General features: G+C 52.1%; 1 protein-coding gene across 6 annotated transcripts in view; it reads right to left on the bottom strand.

Annotated features, from left to right (window-relative positions):
- Positions 1-2,689: 2,689 nt before the first annotated feature.
- Positions 2,690-14,839, bottom strand: part of ITGA10 (integrin subunit alpha 10) — an 18,261-nt gene continuing 6,111 nt past the window's right edge. For 2 of the 6 annotated variants that reach the window (XM_006764159.2, XM_015564238.1), the window contains 23 exons: positions 14,392-14,542; positions 14,036-14,201; positions 13,881-13,954; positions 13,495-13,642; positions 13,145-13,293; positions 12,783-12,926; positions 12,465-12,668; positions 11,555-11,685; positions 10,538-10,704; positions 10,306-10,448; positions 9,605-9,718; positions 9,336-9,421; positions 9,042-9,180; positions 8,784-8,876; positions 8,556-8,632; positions 8,311-8,400; positions 7,823-7,907; positions 7,546-7,659; positions 7,243-7,323; positions 6,993-7,106; positions 4,915-5,010; positions 4,508-4,621; positions 2,690-4,220 (listed from right to left, as the gene is read on the bottom strand). In XM_006764159.2, the coding sequence (XP_006764222.1) occupies positions 4,155-4,220; positions 4,508-4,621; positions 4,915-5,010; positions 6,993-7,106; positions 7,243-7,323; positions 7,546-7,659; positions 7,823-7,907; positions 8,311-8,400; positions 8,556-8,632; positions 8,784-8,876; positions 9,042-9,180; positions 9,336-9,421; positions 9,605-9,718; positions 10,306-10,448; positions 10,538-10,704; positions 11,555-11,685; positions 12,465-12,668; positions 12,783-12,926; positions 13,145-13,293; positions 13,495-13,642; positions 13,881-13,954; positions 14,036-14,201; positions 14,392-14,542 (2,746 nt within the window). In that variant the 3' untranslated portion in view covers positions 2,690-4,154. Of the gene's footprint in view, positions 4,221-4,507; positions 4,622-4,914; positions 5,011-6,992; positions 7,107-7,242; positions 7,324-7,545; positions 7,660-7,822; positions 7,908-8,310; positions 8,401-8,555; positions 8,633-8,783; positions 9,181-9,335; positions 9,422-9,604; positions 9,719-10,305; positions 10,449-10,537; positions 10,705-11,554; positions 11,686-12,464; positions 12,669-12,782; positions 12,927-13,144; positions 13,294-13,494; positions 13,643-13,880; positions 13,955-14,035; positions 14,202-14,391; positions 14,543-14,839 lie in introns of all 6 variants that reach the window. The other 4 variants (XM_015564236.1, XM_015564234.1, XM_015564237.1 and 1 more) reach the window with 4 other exon arrangements.

Raw genomic sequence — 14,839 nt, 5'->3', positions numbered from 1 at the left:
AACCAGGCGCAGGGAGGATCCGAAAGAACAGTTTGGAAATGGGAGGAGCCTGTAGTGTGGATGGAGCAGGACTCGCCGCAACCTGGGGAACAAAACTTGAGGAGAAGGGGCTCGGGTTTATCCTCCTATAAAGCACCTGTAAGTTAGGAAAGGGCAGAGGGAGAGGAGAGAATTTCTGTTTTAAGCATACGCCACCCTCCTCCGCATTCTTTAGGAAAAAAAAAATCTGCTTTTTAAATTCAAACTCAGCAACTCTGGCTCGAACAGTCAGTCCCAGCCAACTGGTCTACCCTGCAGCTGAGCTAGCCCCCCAACCCTAACAGAGCCTAAAGGTCACAGCGCGAAGTCTTCTCGTGGCTGAGAAGGCTCCCAGGAGCTGCACCCTGCCTTCTCCAGCCTCACCTCCCGTTGCTTTCACAGCGCAGTGCTCAGGGGGTTCTAATCACCAGTTTCCTCCCGGCTGGTGGTTCCTCCTCCCCCCGCCTCCTCTCACACTTGGTGGTCCCTCAAGCTAATTTTTTTTTTCTGTGAAGTTTTCCCTTATAACCCTGCCACCACCACTCCCTAAACACACACACACCGTGCCAAACTGTGTGAGACGCAATTCTAATTCTGCTATGTCATGTAGCAACCACCTCTCAGTATTTGTATTTGTTTACATATCTGTTTTCCCTATTAGACTGGGTTCTTTGATGGTAGCAGTTGTATTTTGTATTATTCTCATTGCCTGGCGCACATTAGGCGCTTCATGTCTGATGAGAGTATGAAAGAATGAAGAAATAAAGGCACTACAAGAAGAAGAAAAGAAGGAACATGTATGTCTGGAGAGAGCCTGTTGTTTCTACAGTGGGGGGCGGGAATGAGCCAGGCATTATGCAGCCTGTCACTCTCCCCAGAACACTGGGCATATGGTTCGTTTGCCTCCTTGAGATCATGCTACCTGATGTACTAAGCACAATTGCATTAAGGAGCCGGTGATACAAAATACAATCAGGGTTATTTGCTGGTTATTAGGGAGCTCTGCCGGGGAGAGAAAGGGGCGGGGTGGCCGGCCTACTGGTAGCCATGTCCTGGCTGCAGCTGCATGGAAAAGGCACGTGTGGATGGGGTCTTGATTAAGACTGAGCACTAGCGGGTAAAGGCAGGAGAAAAAGGCATGGTGGTGATTTAGAAAGGAGACATTGAGCGCTGGCCAGTTTGGCTCAGTGGATATAGCATTGGCCTGCAGACTGAAGGGCCCCCGGTTTGATTCCTGTCAAGGGCACATTCCTCAGTTGCAGGCTCAATCCCTAGTAGGGGCTGTGCAGGAGGCAGCCAAGAGATGATATTTCTTTCTCTTTTACTGATGTTTCTCTCTATTCCTCTTCCTTCCTCTCTCTCTAAAAAATTAATAAAAACATATATTTTTTAAAAAGAATTAGATGAACCAGTCCCCCAAAGAAATCAGGAAATCCATCTCCCTTTGGGGGTTGGCTGAGATTAAAAAGGGGAAATCTGTCATAACCATGGCCTCCGTCCCAGCCCCATAAACCGTATGTTCCATAAAGGCTGATTAAGCTGTTGCCTATATGAAGTACATTGATGGCCACCGTGGACTCCTAATGCCACAAAATAACTCACCAGCTTGCCACAGAACAGTTGTCCCTGCCTGGTAGGCCAGACACCACCATTCTCAGGTCAGGTGACAGAGGCAGGGACGGCCTCTAGGCCATTGCTGAGGTGCAAATGTCCCTTGAGGGTAAGACAAGAACTTAAGGTATCTAAGGAAATAAAATAGATTTGATTTCTACCATTACAACCTAAGTTAATTAGCTATTTATCACCTTCGTGGGCATGAGGGCTTATTTCAAAGGGGATGAGGCGCAGGGTAAGAGTTAGTAGGAGGAGACAATAGCATACAGGAGAAACAGATCTTCAGGGTCTGGCCTGGCACTTTACAACACCTCTTGTTCTATCTTCACAACACATGGTAGGGTAGGTTATTTAATAACAAAATATTTTTATAACAATATTGACCATTTATGAAGACTTACCATATGCTCACTTAAATTATCTCATTTAGGCCTCACAACCCTAGTAAGTTTAAAGATAAGAAAGCCAAGACTTGCCCTAACCGGTTTGGCTCAGTGGATAGAGCCTCGGCCTGCGGACTCAAGGGTCCCAGGTTCGATTCCAGTCAAGGGCATGTACCTTGGTTGTGGGCACATCCCCAGTGCGGGGTGTGCAGGAGGCAGCTGATTGGTGTTTTTCTCCCACCGATGTTTCTAACTCTCTATCCCTCTCCCTTCCTCTCTGTAAAAAATCAATAAAATATATTTTTTTAAAAAAAGAAAGAAAGCCAAGACTTAGAGAAGTTACATCTGTTCAAGGTCAAACGAGTTTTAAGTAGTAGAATTTAGATTTAAAGCCCAGTCTGTTTTCATTCTTCACTACTGTATCACACAGCCTATTCTTGTTCTCTGAGCCTTGGGGTAGCTATGACTTGCCCAAGGCCACTAGCTAATAAATGGCAGATCTGGGGCTTCAGGCTAGGCCTATGTGCTTCCCGAACACACACATTTTACACAGGAGGTTAGAGCACATCTGCAGGGGGAGAGGCACAGAAAACATTTCCAATACTTCGTATAAAATCTCACCTCAGGGGAACCAAGAATAACCTATATCCCAGGGAACTCAACAAGAACGGAAGTCACTTGACACGAACTTTATTTGTTCTGGCCATCTGTATGCTGCCCACCACGCTGGAAAACAGAGACAATGCCCTCTGCAAACAGCTCCAGACATGCCAAAGTAAATACCGTGGGCCTCAAGGACAGCCCTGAAGGACAGGCTCTGTGGCTGCTGGTCAGGTGCCTGACCTCAGCTCTACATGGGTGCCGCACCCTGGAGACCAGTGACTGACTTTGCTATCCCAAGCCTTGATTCCAAAGAAATAGAAGTTACCCAGTTGCTGATGAGAATCAAATTCTCTTAACCGGCCATGACCAAAACATGGGACGGGGTGGGGTGGTCCAGAGATGGAAATGAACTTGAGAATTTCTAGTAAACATCAGGCAGGGGCTGGCAACGCGCTTCCACCAGAGAAGCCCCACAAAGTAGGAGCTGCCCCAGAAGCATGATCCTAGGAGCTATTTGTGCTCAACAACCCCTGCTGAGCAAGGAAGGGCGTGCTCCTCAGACACCTCCTGCCACTCACTTCAGCTTCCTCCTCAATGCAAACCCCACTCATTCAGGCTCCATGGGGCTGCTGCTTCCCCAAGCTGGTAAGGCGGAAGGGTTTCCCACCGTCAAGCGGCAATCCTTTCCCTTCTCTGGAGTTTATAGAGGGCTCAGAAGTTTGAGAGGCCTGAGGGAGGAGAAAACGCTGCCTGGGGTAGCCAGGCTGCTCTGCTATTCCACCTCTAGCCACCGGGGGGCCCCTGGCTCCAGAGATTCGGGGACCTGGCTTTGCTCCCATGGTGGGAGCTGGGAAACCCATAGCCAGCAGCCCGGAGCGGCTCCTTTCCCCAGCACCTGAGGGCGGGCCAGCGCACCGCCAGGTCTCAGGTTTCAGGGGGATGGCAGTTGCCTGTCTAAAGGCTTCTCTGTTCCCTGGAATTGTACAGAACGTCTCTTGTGGCTTTTCCTCCTCCCTCTTTTTTCCTGTTGACTCTCCCCAGTTGGCTTTCTGAACCACCAGGCTCCAGAGGAGAGCAGCAGATGTTGACTTTACTTCTTCCAAGCCAACGTCAGCTCCCTCCCGTGGAGCGGGGAGCCAGCAGGAAGCTGGGAGGCAGGGGACGAGGAAGACAGCCCTCACCCTTCCCAGACTGGGAAGGAGGCCGTGGGGGGATCTGAAAGGAGGCAGGGACCTAGGCGACCAATTCCCGCTTCCCGAGGCTGGAGAAAAAGGCCCGTGTTGGCCATGAACCGTGGTCATGAGGAGGGAGCAGACAGAGGGAGTGCTCCTAGTCGGGGTGCCAGCCCCTCTTGTCTGAGGTGAGGCCTCATCTCCTGCCAGCAGCTTCCTCATGACTCCAAAGTCAGGTCAGGGCTCAGGCGAGGGGAGGCTGTCCAGGGGCTGATTCTCGTCCCCTCGGAGGCCCCAGCCTCCGTTCTTTGCGCGTCTTTTGGAGAAGCTTCCAGGGAGGGCTTTCCAGGACTCTATTCTACATTCACTGCTCCGGTTTCTCTCCTCTTTTTTCTCCCTCGGGGATCTTCTTACGGGCAAAGAAGCCAAGCTGTACAAGAAGAGATAAGAGTTATTGTCAGATGGCCTGCCCGGAGACCTTGCCAACAGCCCTCAGACTTATCTGAAGTCTTCACTTTGGTTCTGCTTCCAAATATGAGGTTCATATTTCTTTTATTTGGCTTAGTGGAATTCAACCAATATCTGTGGAGTTCGGGGAAGGAGGTTGGGCATGACACCCACCGGCTGCCCAGCACAAACCCGGTTTTCCCTGCTACAATCAAGGACCCCTCAAGGCGTGGGCACCAGGCCCGTACTTCCAACCAAAGCCGTGCTTACCTTCCAAAGGCAGAAGACGAGGAAAGCCAGCAGCAGCAGCCCTCCCAGGACGCTGCCAATGAGGACCCACAGGGAGATGAGCACAGGGCGCGTCTGGATCACCTCCAGGAGGCTCTGTGTGGGGAGAGGGGTCTTTTACCTGCACCCGTTCACCCAGCTGGCCCCATCCCACATTCAAGCAAAGCCAGCCTCCAAATAGAAGACTAAAAGGAATGAAACAGAGGCAGGAAAGGAGGCAAGGGGACCCTAGCATCCTGACTTGTCACTTCTGACTCCTCGATTGCTGCCTGAGGAAGATACTTTTGAAAAAAGCCCACCCATGTCCTTTCCCCACCCTCACCCCCACCCCCATACGGGAGGCATCCAATCAATGTTTTCGCAGCTCTCACACGCGGCCTCCAGCCCACCTCACTCCAGCGGGAAGCTTCGGTCAGCTGGAGGACACTGCCTGCCTCAGCTCCCAGCTCGAAGGTGCTGACCACTGTCAGAGACTTGAATTTGGCCTGCGGAACCAGGAGATGGGAAGACATTTAACGCGAGCCATCGTCAGGGAGTGTGGCAATTGGAACTCCAGTAACAAAGATGAGGCTGAAAGGCACAACTCTCAGGACTCTGAAGACCAGAAGTAAAGGTTGGAGACCAATGGGGAAAGAGGAAAAGGGTTATAGACGGAGAAATGAGAGAAATCTAAATTATGGAAGTTCTCTAAAGCTAGGGTCCTTCGTTATGCTGTCTGTTCTACCTGAAATGCATTCAACTTCCCTTTCGTTGGCTAAGCACTACCCCTCCTTTAGGTTGAAGTTTAGACATCATCTCCTCTGGGATTTCAGAAAGTATTCCCTTCTAAACCCAACCACCCCTGTTAAAGTTATAATATTCTGTTCACTTTTCTGTCTTTCACCACTGAATTATAAGATCCTTGAGGACAAGGGCTATGTCTTATTAATTATGTGTCCCTAGGCCTACCAGTGTGGCTAAGTTGGTTGAGCGTTGTCCTGTGCACTGAAAGGTTGCTGGTTCGATTCCTGGTCAGCGCACACGTCCAGGTTGTTGTGGGTTCAATACTCAGTTGGGGTGTGTATGGGAGGCATCCGAACAATGTTTCTCTCTCTTTTTTTCTCCCTCTCCCTTCCTCTCTCTCTAAAATCAGTAAAAACATATTTTAAAAAAATCTTTAATTATGTGTTCCTAGTGTCTAGTACCTAGCACAGTGCCAAATACCTAGTGGTTACATAATAAATCTGTTAAAAGAATGGCTGAATGCCCTGGCCAGGCAGCTTAGTTGGTTAGAGTGTCATCCAGCTATGTCAAGGTTGTAGGTTCAATCCCCAGTCAGGGCACATACAAGAATCAACCAATGAATGCATAAATAAGTGAAACAACAAATAGATGCTTCTCTCTTTCCCCCCTCTCTAAAATCAATTTAAAAATTTAAAAAGAATAGATTAATGAATTAAAAAGAGGATACCAAAGCCCAGATGGTGTGGCTCAGTAGTGGAGCATTGACCTGTGTACCAAGAGGTCACTGATCAGTTCCAGTAAGGGCACATGACCCCGCTGTGGGCTCGGTCCTCAGTAGGGGGCGTGCAGAAGACAGCTGATCAATGTTGATGTTTCTCACCAATGTTTCTATCTCTCTCTACCTCTCCCTCTTTCTCTAAGGTCAATAAAATATTATTTTTAAAGTAGAGGATACCAAAGAGAGATAAATAGAGGACCAGACTTAGAGAGGAATGGTCTGTCAGAGTTAATTTCCCTTAAAACATATGCCTGCATCCCAGGGATGTTGTGTTATTCAAAGTAGATGGTGTTTGGGATGCACAGTAGAGAACCCTAGTGCTGAATAGCTGTTACAATTAAGATGTCAATTCCCTGCTCAGGAACTCACACTGACTCCTACCTGCCAATCATCTTAAGTTCCATTTTATCTCCCTAGCTTTAGAAAACTTTCATAATTTAGATTTCTCTCAACTATATATTCTTACTTCTGACCACCCTACAACACATATCCTGCATGTAAATCTACTATTTGTTCATTTATTTAACAGAAATGTATTAAGTCACTACAGTGATTTAAACATGGTGCTAAACATTTCGGATATTCTCCTCAGTGTCTCCTAGTACAGGACCTTTTTTATAGTAAGCACTTGATGGATTATTAATTGATTGATTTTTAGGTATCCTATCAATGTTGATTGATTATTATTATAGTACTAAGGGATGATACATGGAGGATCATGTAGCTTTTAATGAGTCCATCTCATTATTCAATTATTCTTTACAACAACCCCATAAAGTAGGTGTTATCACCCCCACTTTAGAGATGAGAAGAAAGAAGCTGAGAGAGATGAAATAACTTGCTCAACATCCAACAGCTAGTAAGAGGCAAAGTGGAACTTGAACATGGGTCTGTTTACTTCCAAAGCCTGTGCTCAAGTTCCAGATTGGAACAGAAGGGAAGAGTAGTAGGAAATAAGAGGTTTACCCTCCGGAAGAATTCATTGTGAAGCAGTCTCAGTAGTCCGACAGAGGCCTCAGTCCCCTTAGCGAGCCGCCCGAGGTGGCAACGCACGACTTGACACCGAGTGTTGCTCCCGTTCTATCACGAGAGAGAGAGACAGGTGAGACCTCGTGGAAAGATCTCCCACTTCCCGCTCCAGGCTCTGCCCCCAACCCTAAGGCTCCAAACGCCAGTGTTCCCACCCTGGACACATTGCTCCATCCTTGACGCATACCAGCCGGCTGGTGTGCTGAAGCTCCTCTGGGTGCGCAGGGGGCCCAGGGGGCTCGGTCAGATTCTGCACCGCGCAGCTGGCCTGGAGAAAGATGGAACGTGAGGGACTCTCTTGATGGTGAGAGGCCAGCCACTGCATGCTGAGCAGCACCTACCCACACTCTTATAGTGGGGGATCCCTCTCTTTCTTCCCAAAGAAGCCACATACGTAAAGGAAAGGTCCCCCCGGGGAGGAGCCCTGAGGGCAGTGACCCAGCAGATAAGGGGCTGGTGGAGGGCTCCACATCCCCCAGCCCAGACTCACATTGTGAGTGATGACTTGAGACAGTGACAGGAAGTAGTTGCCCCCATGGGCCACGGCTGGAAGGAAAGCTGAGATGACGAGGCCGCTGACCACATAGCAGCCAAGGTTCTGAACCTGAGAGGAGAGTTGAAAACGGGAAGAGGCAGGAGACGAAGATCCTTCGGCATCCGCTCCTCGTTATCCTGGATCCCACTGACATCTAAGAGAGGCTTTTTCCGTTTCCCCCCAAGACGTCTCCCTCCTCCCCTGCTCATTCCAAGGCCCGCCAGCTTCTCACCCGAAGAGTGGTCTTAAATTCAGGGCCAGGACCCACTGGGAGGGTCCCGTATGGATGGACCTCATAGCGGTGCATAGTGGACTCACTGCGTGGACACCAAGTCAGGAAGTACATGGCCACAGCCATGACACAGACACAGGCACATGGTCAATACATAGATGGAGTCAGGGAAGGCCGAGCCAGCACATGAATGAAGAGGTGGGGGTACATAGAGAAGATAGACATGAGACAGGGCAGACTAACAATGTTTATGGCCCATATCCCCCCACCCTCGCCCCAATCCCCAGGCCCAGCAAAGCCCATACCTAGGAAGAAAGTAAGATGCTTAAAAGAGACGGTTTTGCATGAGTGGGATTGGGGGAAAAGATGGAGCAGCCCCAAGGGTTTGGGCTTTGGGGACACTGAAGCACGTGAAGGGAGAGGTGGGAACATAGACTATGAGTCTGAGGTCAGAATGGGGTGGGGGTCCCTAGGGGACCAAGCCATACCTAGAGAAGAGCAGGTGAGGCTCATACTGGATGTAGGCTGAGGTCTGGGCCGTGTTATCGTGAAGGGTCCCATTTCTCTCCAGGCTATTGCTGTAGGGCAAGGGGAGAGGCTGACATCCTGTCCCAGAGACCCTCTCAGGAGGAGAGGGGTCAAGGCTACTGTATCCCCCTCCTCCAACACACACACCACCCCAGCCACCAAGACCCAGTAGGAGAGGGCTGGGGGAGGTTCCCTTTGCTCTCACCTGGTGGCAGTCAGCCTCACAAGGACCTGGCTCAGGAGGGAGGAGCAGCTAAACTCAAACTCTAGCAGAAAGGTCACCTGGAGGCAGGAGACATGGGTCATGGTAGATTCTTAGTCATGGGCAAGTTCAGAGGAGCAGGAGCCCTGTGTGCCTCCTTCTCCAGCCCCAGGCCCCCCCAGTCCGGCCCCTGCTCTCTCAGAGCCCCTTTCTCATCCTGGGCCCACTTACCTTGGCTCCAGTCTGAAAGACCGGATGTCCCACACTGCAGAGCCGGGCGTGAGGGGAAGGCGTGGCACACTCCACCTTCACCGACCTGTCCCTCTGAAAGCAGAGACACGGGGGTGGAGCAGAGCTGGGGCTGCGGCTGCTCTCCTGCCCACAGCCCCTAAACACTGGGCCTTTCTCCAGAGCCCCTCGCAGCTGAGGACAATACCTACTCTGCTCCCTCCTTCTCCGACTCCTCCCCAAGCCCCTCCCCCCCGACACCTGAGGAGTGAAACTGGCCAGGTGGAGGTTTCTAGAGAAGCTGAGGCTCAGGCTGGTGTTGTAGGCATTCTCCTTCCTGTTCTCCAGGGTGGCTGTCACCAGCACTTTCCGCCGACCTTGAACCACGAACGGGTCCTTCCTAGGAGAGGTGCATAAGGGAGAACTCAGGAGTTGAAGGAATGCCAAAAGCCTCGCTTCTGTTTTGCTGGGCAAAGAACCACCCTCCAGTTCCCTTCTAGTCCCGTCCAGCCTGGTTCAGGTCACCCGGGTTTGGCCAGTTCCTGTCCATCCCACCTGGAGCCTCTGATGTCCATATTCGCCCGGAGCACCAGGTCTGTGACACATTCATTGTCTTGGCCACAGTCCTTTGAGAAGGGCACCTGGCGGGGAGAGGAGGGGCCAAGGGCTGAGAAGAAGGCAAGGAGAAAGGAGTGGCATTGGGAGGAAGGTGAAGGGAGAAGAGCGGGTGCCCAGGTCAGATTCACTGTGATCTCCTCTCTGCCCTCCCCCTCAGGCAGTGTTGGGGCCCAGGACAGGACAGGGCAGGGCGTGGAACTGCTGACCAGCTTTCGTATAGAGGTGAGTGAGCCCTCGTCCAGCACAGGGCCTGGCTTTGTGGTGTTGTCCAAAGCAAAGGTCACAGTCAAGGCCACCGGCCGGAGGTAGTCGGATGTATCCTGAGGGAAACCAGAGGCAAGGTCACGGGGAGCCAGGCTAGGGGACAAGCCAGGCCTGGGAATGTGGTCATTCCAGCGTTCATTTACTGAGCGCTGTCTGTGTGTTGGGACTATCTGAAGGTTTTGGCAGTGCTATCACATTTACCTCTTTCTTAAAAAATTATTTCCTGATTGATTTGAGAGACAGAGGAAGGGGGAGAGAGGAAAAACATCAATTTGTTGTTCCACTCATTCATGCATTCACTGGTTGATTTCTGTATGTGCCCTGACCGGGAACAAACCCGCAACCTTGGCACATGGGACGATGCTCTAACCAACTGAGCGGCCCGGCCAGGGCCACATTGACTTCTACTACAACTCCTGTGATGCAGTTATTATTATCATCTCTCCACCCCACCCCTACTCCCCCTCCCCCGCTTTGCAGGCAAGGAAACGGACTTCCCAGGTTGCACAGATGGCAAATGGCAGTTAGAATTGAAACCCAGATCAGCCCAACTCCAAAGTCTGACTTTCTGAAATTGCTCCTCTGACCCGGCCCTCCCCTCACTCCCAGGCCCCGAGGCTAAGCAGGTCCTGCCCCTCCTCACCAGCACATGGAAGTGCAGCCGCTCACAAGTGACATTCCCCACAGTGAGCCGGAGCCGCCGGGGGGCCAGCCTCTGGCCAGCGCTGTCAAAAGCTGCCCGGGCTCCAGCTGTCCACTCGTCCAGTGATGCTGTGAACCGCACGTCTGCACGGGGCAGGCAAGGGTGAGGGTCAAGAGGGTCCGAGGCAAGGCAGGCCAGGGTGGAGGGGGGCCGGTGCCCTGCGGTCACTCACGGAGCCGGCGGTCCCAGCGGCCAGGCGTGCGGGAGGTCGCTCGGAAGCAGAGGAACGCAGAGAGGCAGGCTGCCTCCTGGCCTCGCCGCGTGCAGTCTCTCTGAACCACACTGATGGCCGGCGGGGTCACCACCAACGACGGGGCCAGGCGGACAATGGGCCGGGAGCTAGGCACAGGGTGGGAAAGAAATTCTAGTCAGAGGAAAGACCTTGAGAAAATCCACTCCCAGCGTTTGCCTCCTGAGGTCAAAGGAAAGAATGAGGGGCTAGGCATGCAGGTCTCTCTCCTCTGAAGCTTCTAACAGAAGTAAGATAACAGCTAACATTTAAATATATATATATAAAATATATTTTTATTGATTTCAGAGAGGAAGGGAGAGGGAGAGAGAGATAGAAACATCAACGATGAGTGAGAATCATTGACCGGCTGCCACCTGCATGCCCACCCACTGGGGATCCAGCCCACAACTCGGGCATGTGCCCTGACCAGGAATCGAACCGCGACCTCCTCGTTCATAGATCGACACTCAACCACTAAGCGATGCCGGCCAGGTGAGAACAGCTAACATTTAAGAAGCACTTGCTATGTGCTAGGCCAGTTGCTCTCAACCTTCTGGCCCTTTAAATACAGTTCCTCATGTGACCCAACCGTAAAATCATTTTCGTTGCTACTTCATAACTGTAATGTTGCTACTGTGATGAATCGTCATGTAAATATCTGATATGCAGGATGGTTTTAGGTGACCCCTGTGAAAGAGTCGTTTGACCGCCAAAGGGGTCGCGACCCACAGGTTGAGAACCGCTGTGCTAGGCACTGTGTTAAGATCTTTACATGGATTACCTCATTTAATCCTCACAATAAGCCTATCAGGTAGGATTGTTCCCATTTTAAAAACTAGGAAATGGAGGCCCAGAGTGAGTTGACTAAGAAATCCACATCTAAGCCCGTGTCTCCAAATCCCTGGCTCTGAGCAGCCATGCTGAGCTGCCCACTTTGCCTGAAACGGAGCCACTCACCTGAGCAGGATGGCCGCCCCTTGGGCACCCACAGCCACATCCACCAGGTCATCTCCATCCAGATCTAACCGGCCATCTACACTTCGGCCAAAGTAGCTGAGGGCCTGTGGCAGAGAGGCAGCAGCGATCCGCTGCGGGAGAGGGGGAATTTGAGCAGGGACTCCCACACCGGGTTCCCAGCCTCCCGCCTGGCTCCTGTTTCTTTCATCAGAACAAGAGAAACTTGCCTGTGTTCAGGATTCCCTTGTATACCAACCTGTAATCCCCTCCACCTCACCATTTGTCCCTTATCCACGCTTTCACTTTCTGCTGTTAATATTTAATTAAAAAATTCCAGAAATAAATGATTCCTAAGTTTTAAACTGTGTGCTATTCTGAGTAGTGGGATAGACTCTTAAGCTGCCCCACTCTGTCCCGCCTGGGGTGTGAGTCATCCCTGTGTCCAGTGTAGCCACACTCAGTATGCTACCCACCGTGAGTCACTTAGGAGCCGTCTTAGCTGTCAGATCAACTTGAAGGACTCACACAGCTTTGTTCAAATAACCCTTATTTTATTTAATAATGCCATATTCAGATGAGTTTTATTATAGCATACTGTTATCATTGTTCTCTTTCATTATTGTTGTTCATCTCTTACTGTGCGTAATTTATAAATTAATGTTGTCATAGGTATGTATGTACAGGAACAAGCCTATAACACGGTATATGTAAAGTCTGGTACGATCTGCAGTTTCGGGCGTCCTCTGGAGGTCTTGGACCATATCCCCGTTGTGGGGGGGGGTGGCTACTGTACTAATGAAAACGCATTTGTTCAGTTGGGTCCCAAGTCCAGGGGAGCACTGATAAGCAGAGACCACGTCCCCACTCCCCTGGCCCCCACACGCCCCTGCCTTCCTCGGGCACTCCTGACCTGGGCAGGGCGGGGCCTCACTCCACTCCGAGTCCCATGATAGAGGTACAGCGCTCCACGGTGCCCATCCTCCAGCGGTGCCCCCACTGCCACGTCAGCAAAGCCGTCGTGGTTCAGGTCAGGAAGGGCAGCCATGGCAAAACCAAGCCGAGCATCCTGGGGCGGTTCTGGATGAAGTGTTCCCTGGAGTGTGAGCAAGGACTGCTGGTGGAGCGAGGAGAAGACAGGTGTCAATCTGATTGTCCCAACCTCTCAGCCAGCCCTCAAATACATGTGCCTCCCCTTCTCCCTCCTTCCTGACCGGCAAGCAAGCCTCACCTGACCCACCAGATACACATAAACACGTCCTGTCTCCTTGTTCTGGGGTCCCAGAAACATGGGGGCAGCCACGAGTAAGACATCAGTTGTCCCATCGCCATCTGTATCCAATGGGCAGAGCTCACTGCCAAAGTATGAGCCAATCTGGGGAGTGGAGGGCAGTGAGGGGAGTGGTGAACCCAGAGAAAAGGGAAGGCGATTGTGAACAAGTGGGAAGCACCCCGCACCCCACCCCCGCCGCACCTGCCGCTCTGGTCCTCACAGCCCTGACAGACTCCCTAGCAGAATTCAGCACCCATCTCAGGCCCCTCTCCAGCCCCTTCACTGTCTCCCTGCAGGCTGATTCCCCTCGGATGCCCTACCTGCTCCCCCTGGAGGCTCTGGGCGACCCTCACAGCCCCATCTTTCTTAAGCTGGAAGGCGATGACCTTCCCTCGATGTCTAAACCGAGGAGCCCCTGAGAGGAATAGGCGTTGTCCACTCCGCAAAAGCATGGAGGAAACAGAGTAACCTGGAAGTAGGCAAGGAGTCGGGGGCGGAAGGAAAAGACGGGGTCAGAATGGGAGGGATCCCTACAGGCCAAGGAGGGGTCCCAAGGGGAGTAGCAGGAGGTCTGTGAACAACTGTGTAAGTGAAGAGGAGGTGCTCACACCCCACACCGGGAAGGAGGCGTCCCCCACCTCCCAGGCCTCTGCAAACCCCTGCTACTCACCCAGGTAGGCCGCGTGGTTCTGCAATGCAGAGGGGAACTCATCTTCCAGGGCGGTCCGTGGGGGGAAAAGGTGGTGACCTTCTTCAAGCCATAATAACACGGAGCCCCCCCAGTCATAGGCCCCCACCATCCCAAAGAGAATCCCATCCTGTGGGCAGAACAGACAGGGTCACTACAAAGGCAGCAGGGAGTCAGAGCAAAGCTGCCTGGGAGTGAGGGCGTCACGGGGCATAGGCCGGGGTCAGTGTGAAAGCCAGGAGCCGTCAGAATGGACACTGGTTAAAGGAGGAATATAGAAGAACCCTGGGGTTGAAGGGTTCGAGTCAGAGGCTGGAAGGAGTCAGAGGTCGAGTGGGGTCATGCATGGAGGGGGCAGGCTGTCCAACCTTTAGCCGATGAGCAGAGAAACCAATCTGAGACATTTCCAGGCCAAAGGAGCTTTCGTTTTCTCCATGGGACCCTTGGGCACGAGACAATATTGAGGCACCTGTACTCCAGAACCCCCTTCCCCGCCCTCCATTTCTTCCAGGGGCATCCTTACCCTCAAGGCCAAAAATCCGGTCGCCCAGTGCGTCCACAATGTCGGTCAGCGCAGCTTCATCGGTGACATTGAAAAAGAACCTCTCGTCTGGGTCGCTGGCGATAGCTCTGATTTCCCGCACGAAAGAGCTGGGGTCTCGCTGCCGCCGGAGGTAGTGGCCGAGGACCTGGGGTGAGAGCCAGGGTGGGTCTGTTCAGTGTGTGGATTGGGATAGCGGAGCTGGTACGGAGCACAGCCAACAAAGTGAAGCGGGGGAAAGGCGGCTGGTGTCGGGGAAGTGGTTTCTCTCAAGTTCCCGGTCCTGATGTCACCATCCCCACCCCACCCCTCCTTCCCGGTCCCGAGCAGAGTCTCACGGCAATGCCATAGCGGGTCACTCGTCCGGCCTCACAGGCCTTCAGTGCTGCGGGCAGCTCCTCTCCGTCATGTGATTCCCCATCAGTGACAACCACCAGCAGCCGGGCAGCCTCCGGGCGGCCCCCGCGGGACTGACTGAATCCTTCTGTGCTGAGAAGAGAGAGAAAGGAGGTGTGATCAGACGTACACAAACACACACACACACAGACACACACATACACACAGGCACACACATACACACACACACGTACACACACAACAGCATCACCAGTTCACTGAGGTCCGGCATCTTGCCTTTCAGACCATCTCCCCAACAGTGTCTAACGTGCAGACTGACACACAGTAAGAGCTCAAATGCTTGAATATCATAGAACATAGAGATGAGCATATCATCAATGCAAATCAATATAAAACTCCTTTATTTAATTTTAAATTGATTTGAGAGAG

Source organism: Myotis davidii, unplaced genomic scaffold (assembly GCF_000327345.1).
Source record: "Myotis davidii unplaced genomic scaffold, ASM32734v1 scaffold401, whole genome shotgun sequence".
NCBI classification, from domain to species: Eukaryota; Metazoa; Chordata; class Mammalia; order Chiroptera; family Vespertilionidae; genus Myotis; species Myotis davidii.
The sequence above is the reverse complement of the archived record's forward strand: the minus strand, read 5'-3'. Positions and strand labels throughout refer to the sequence as shown.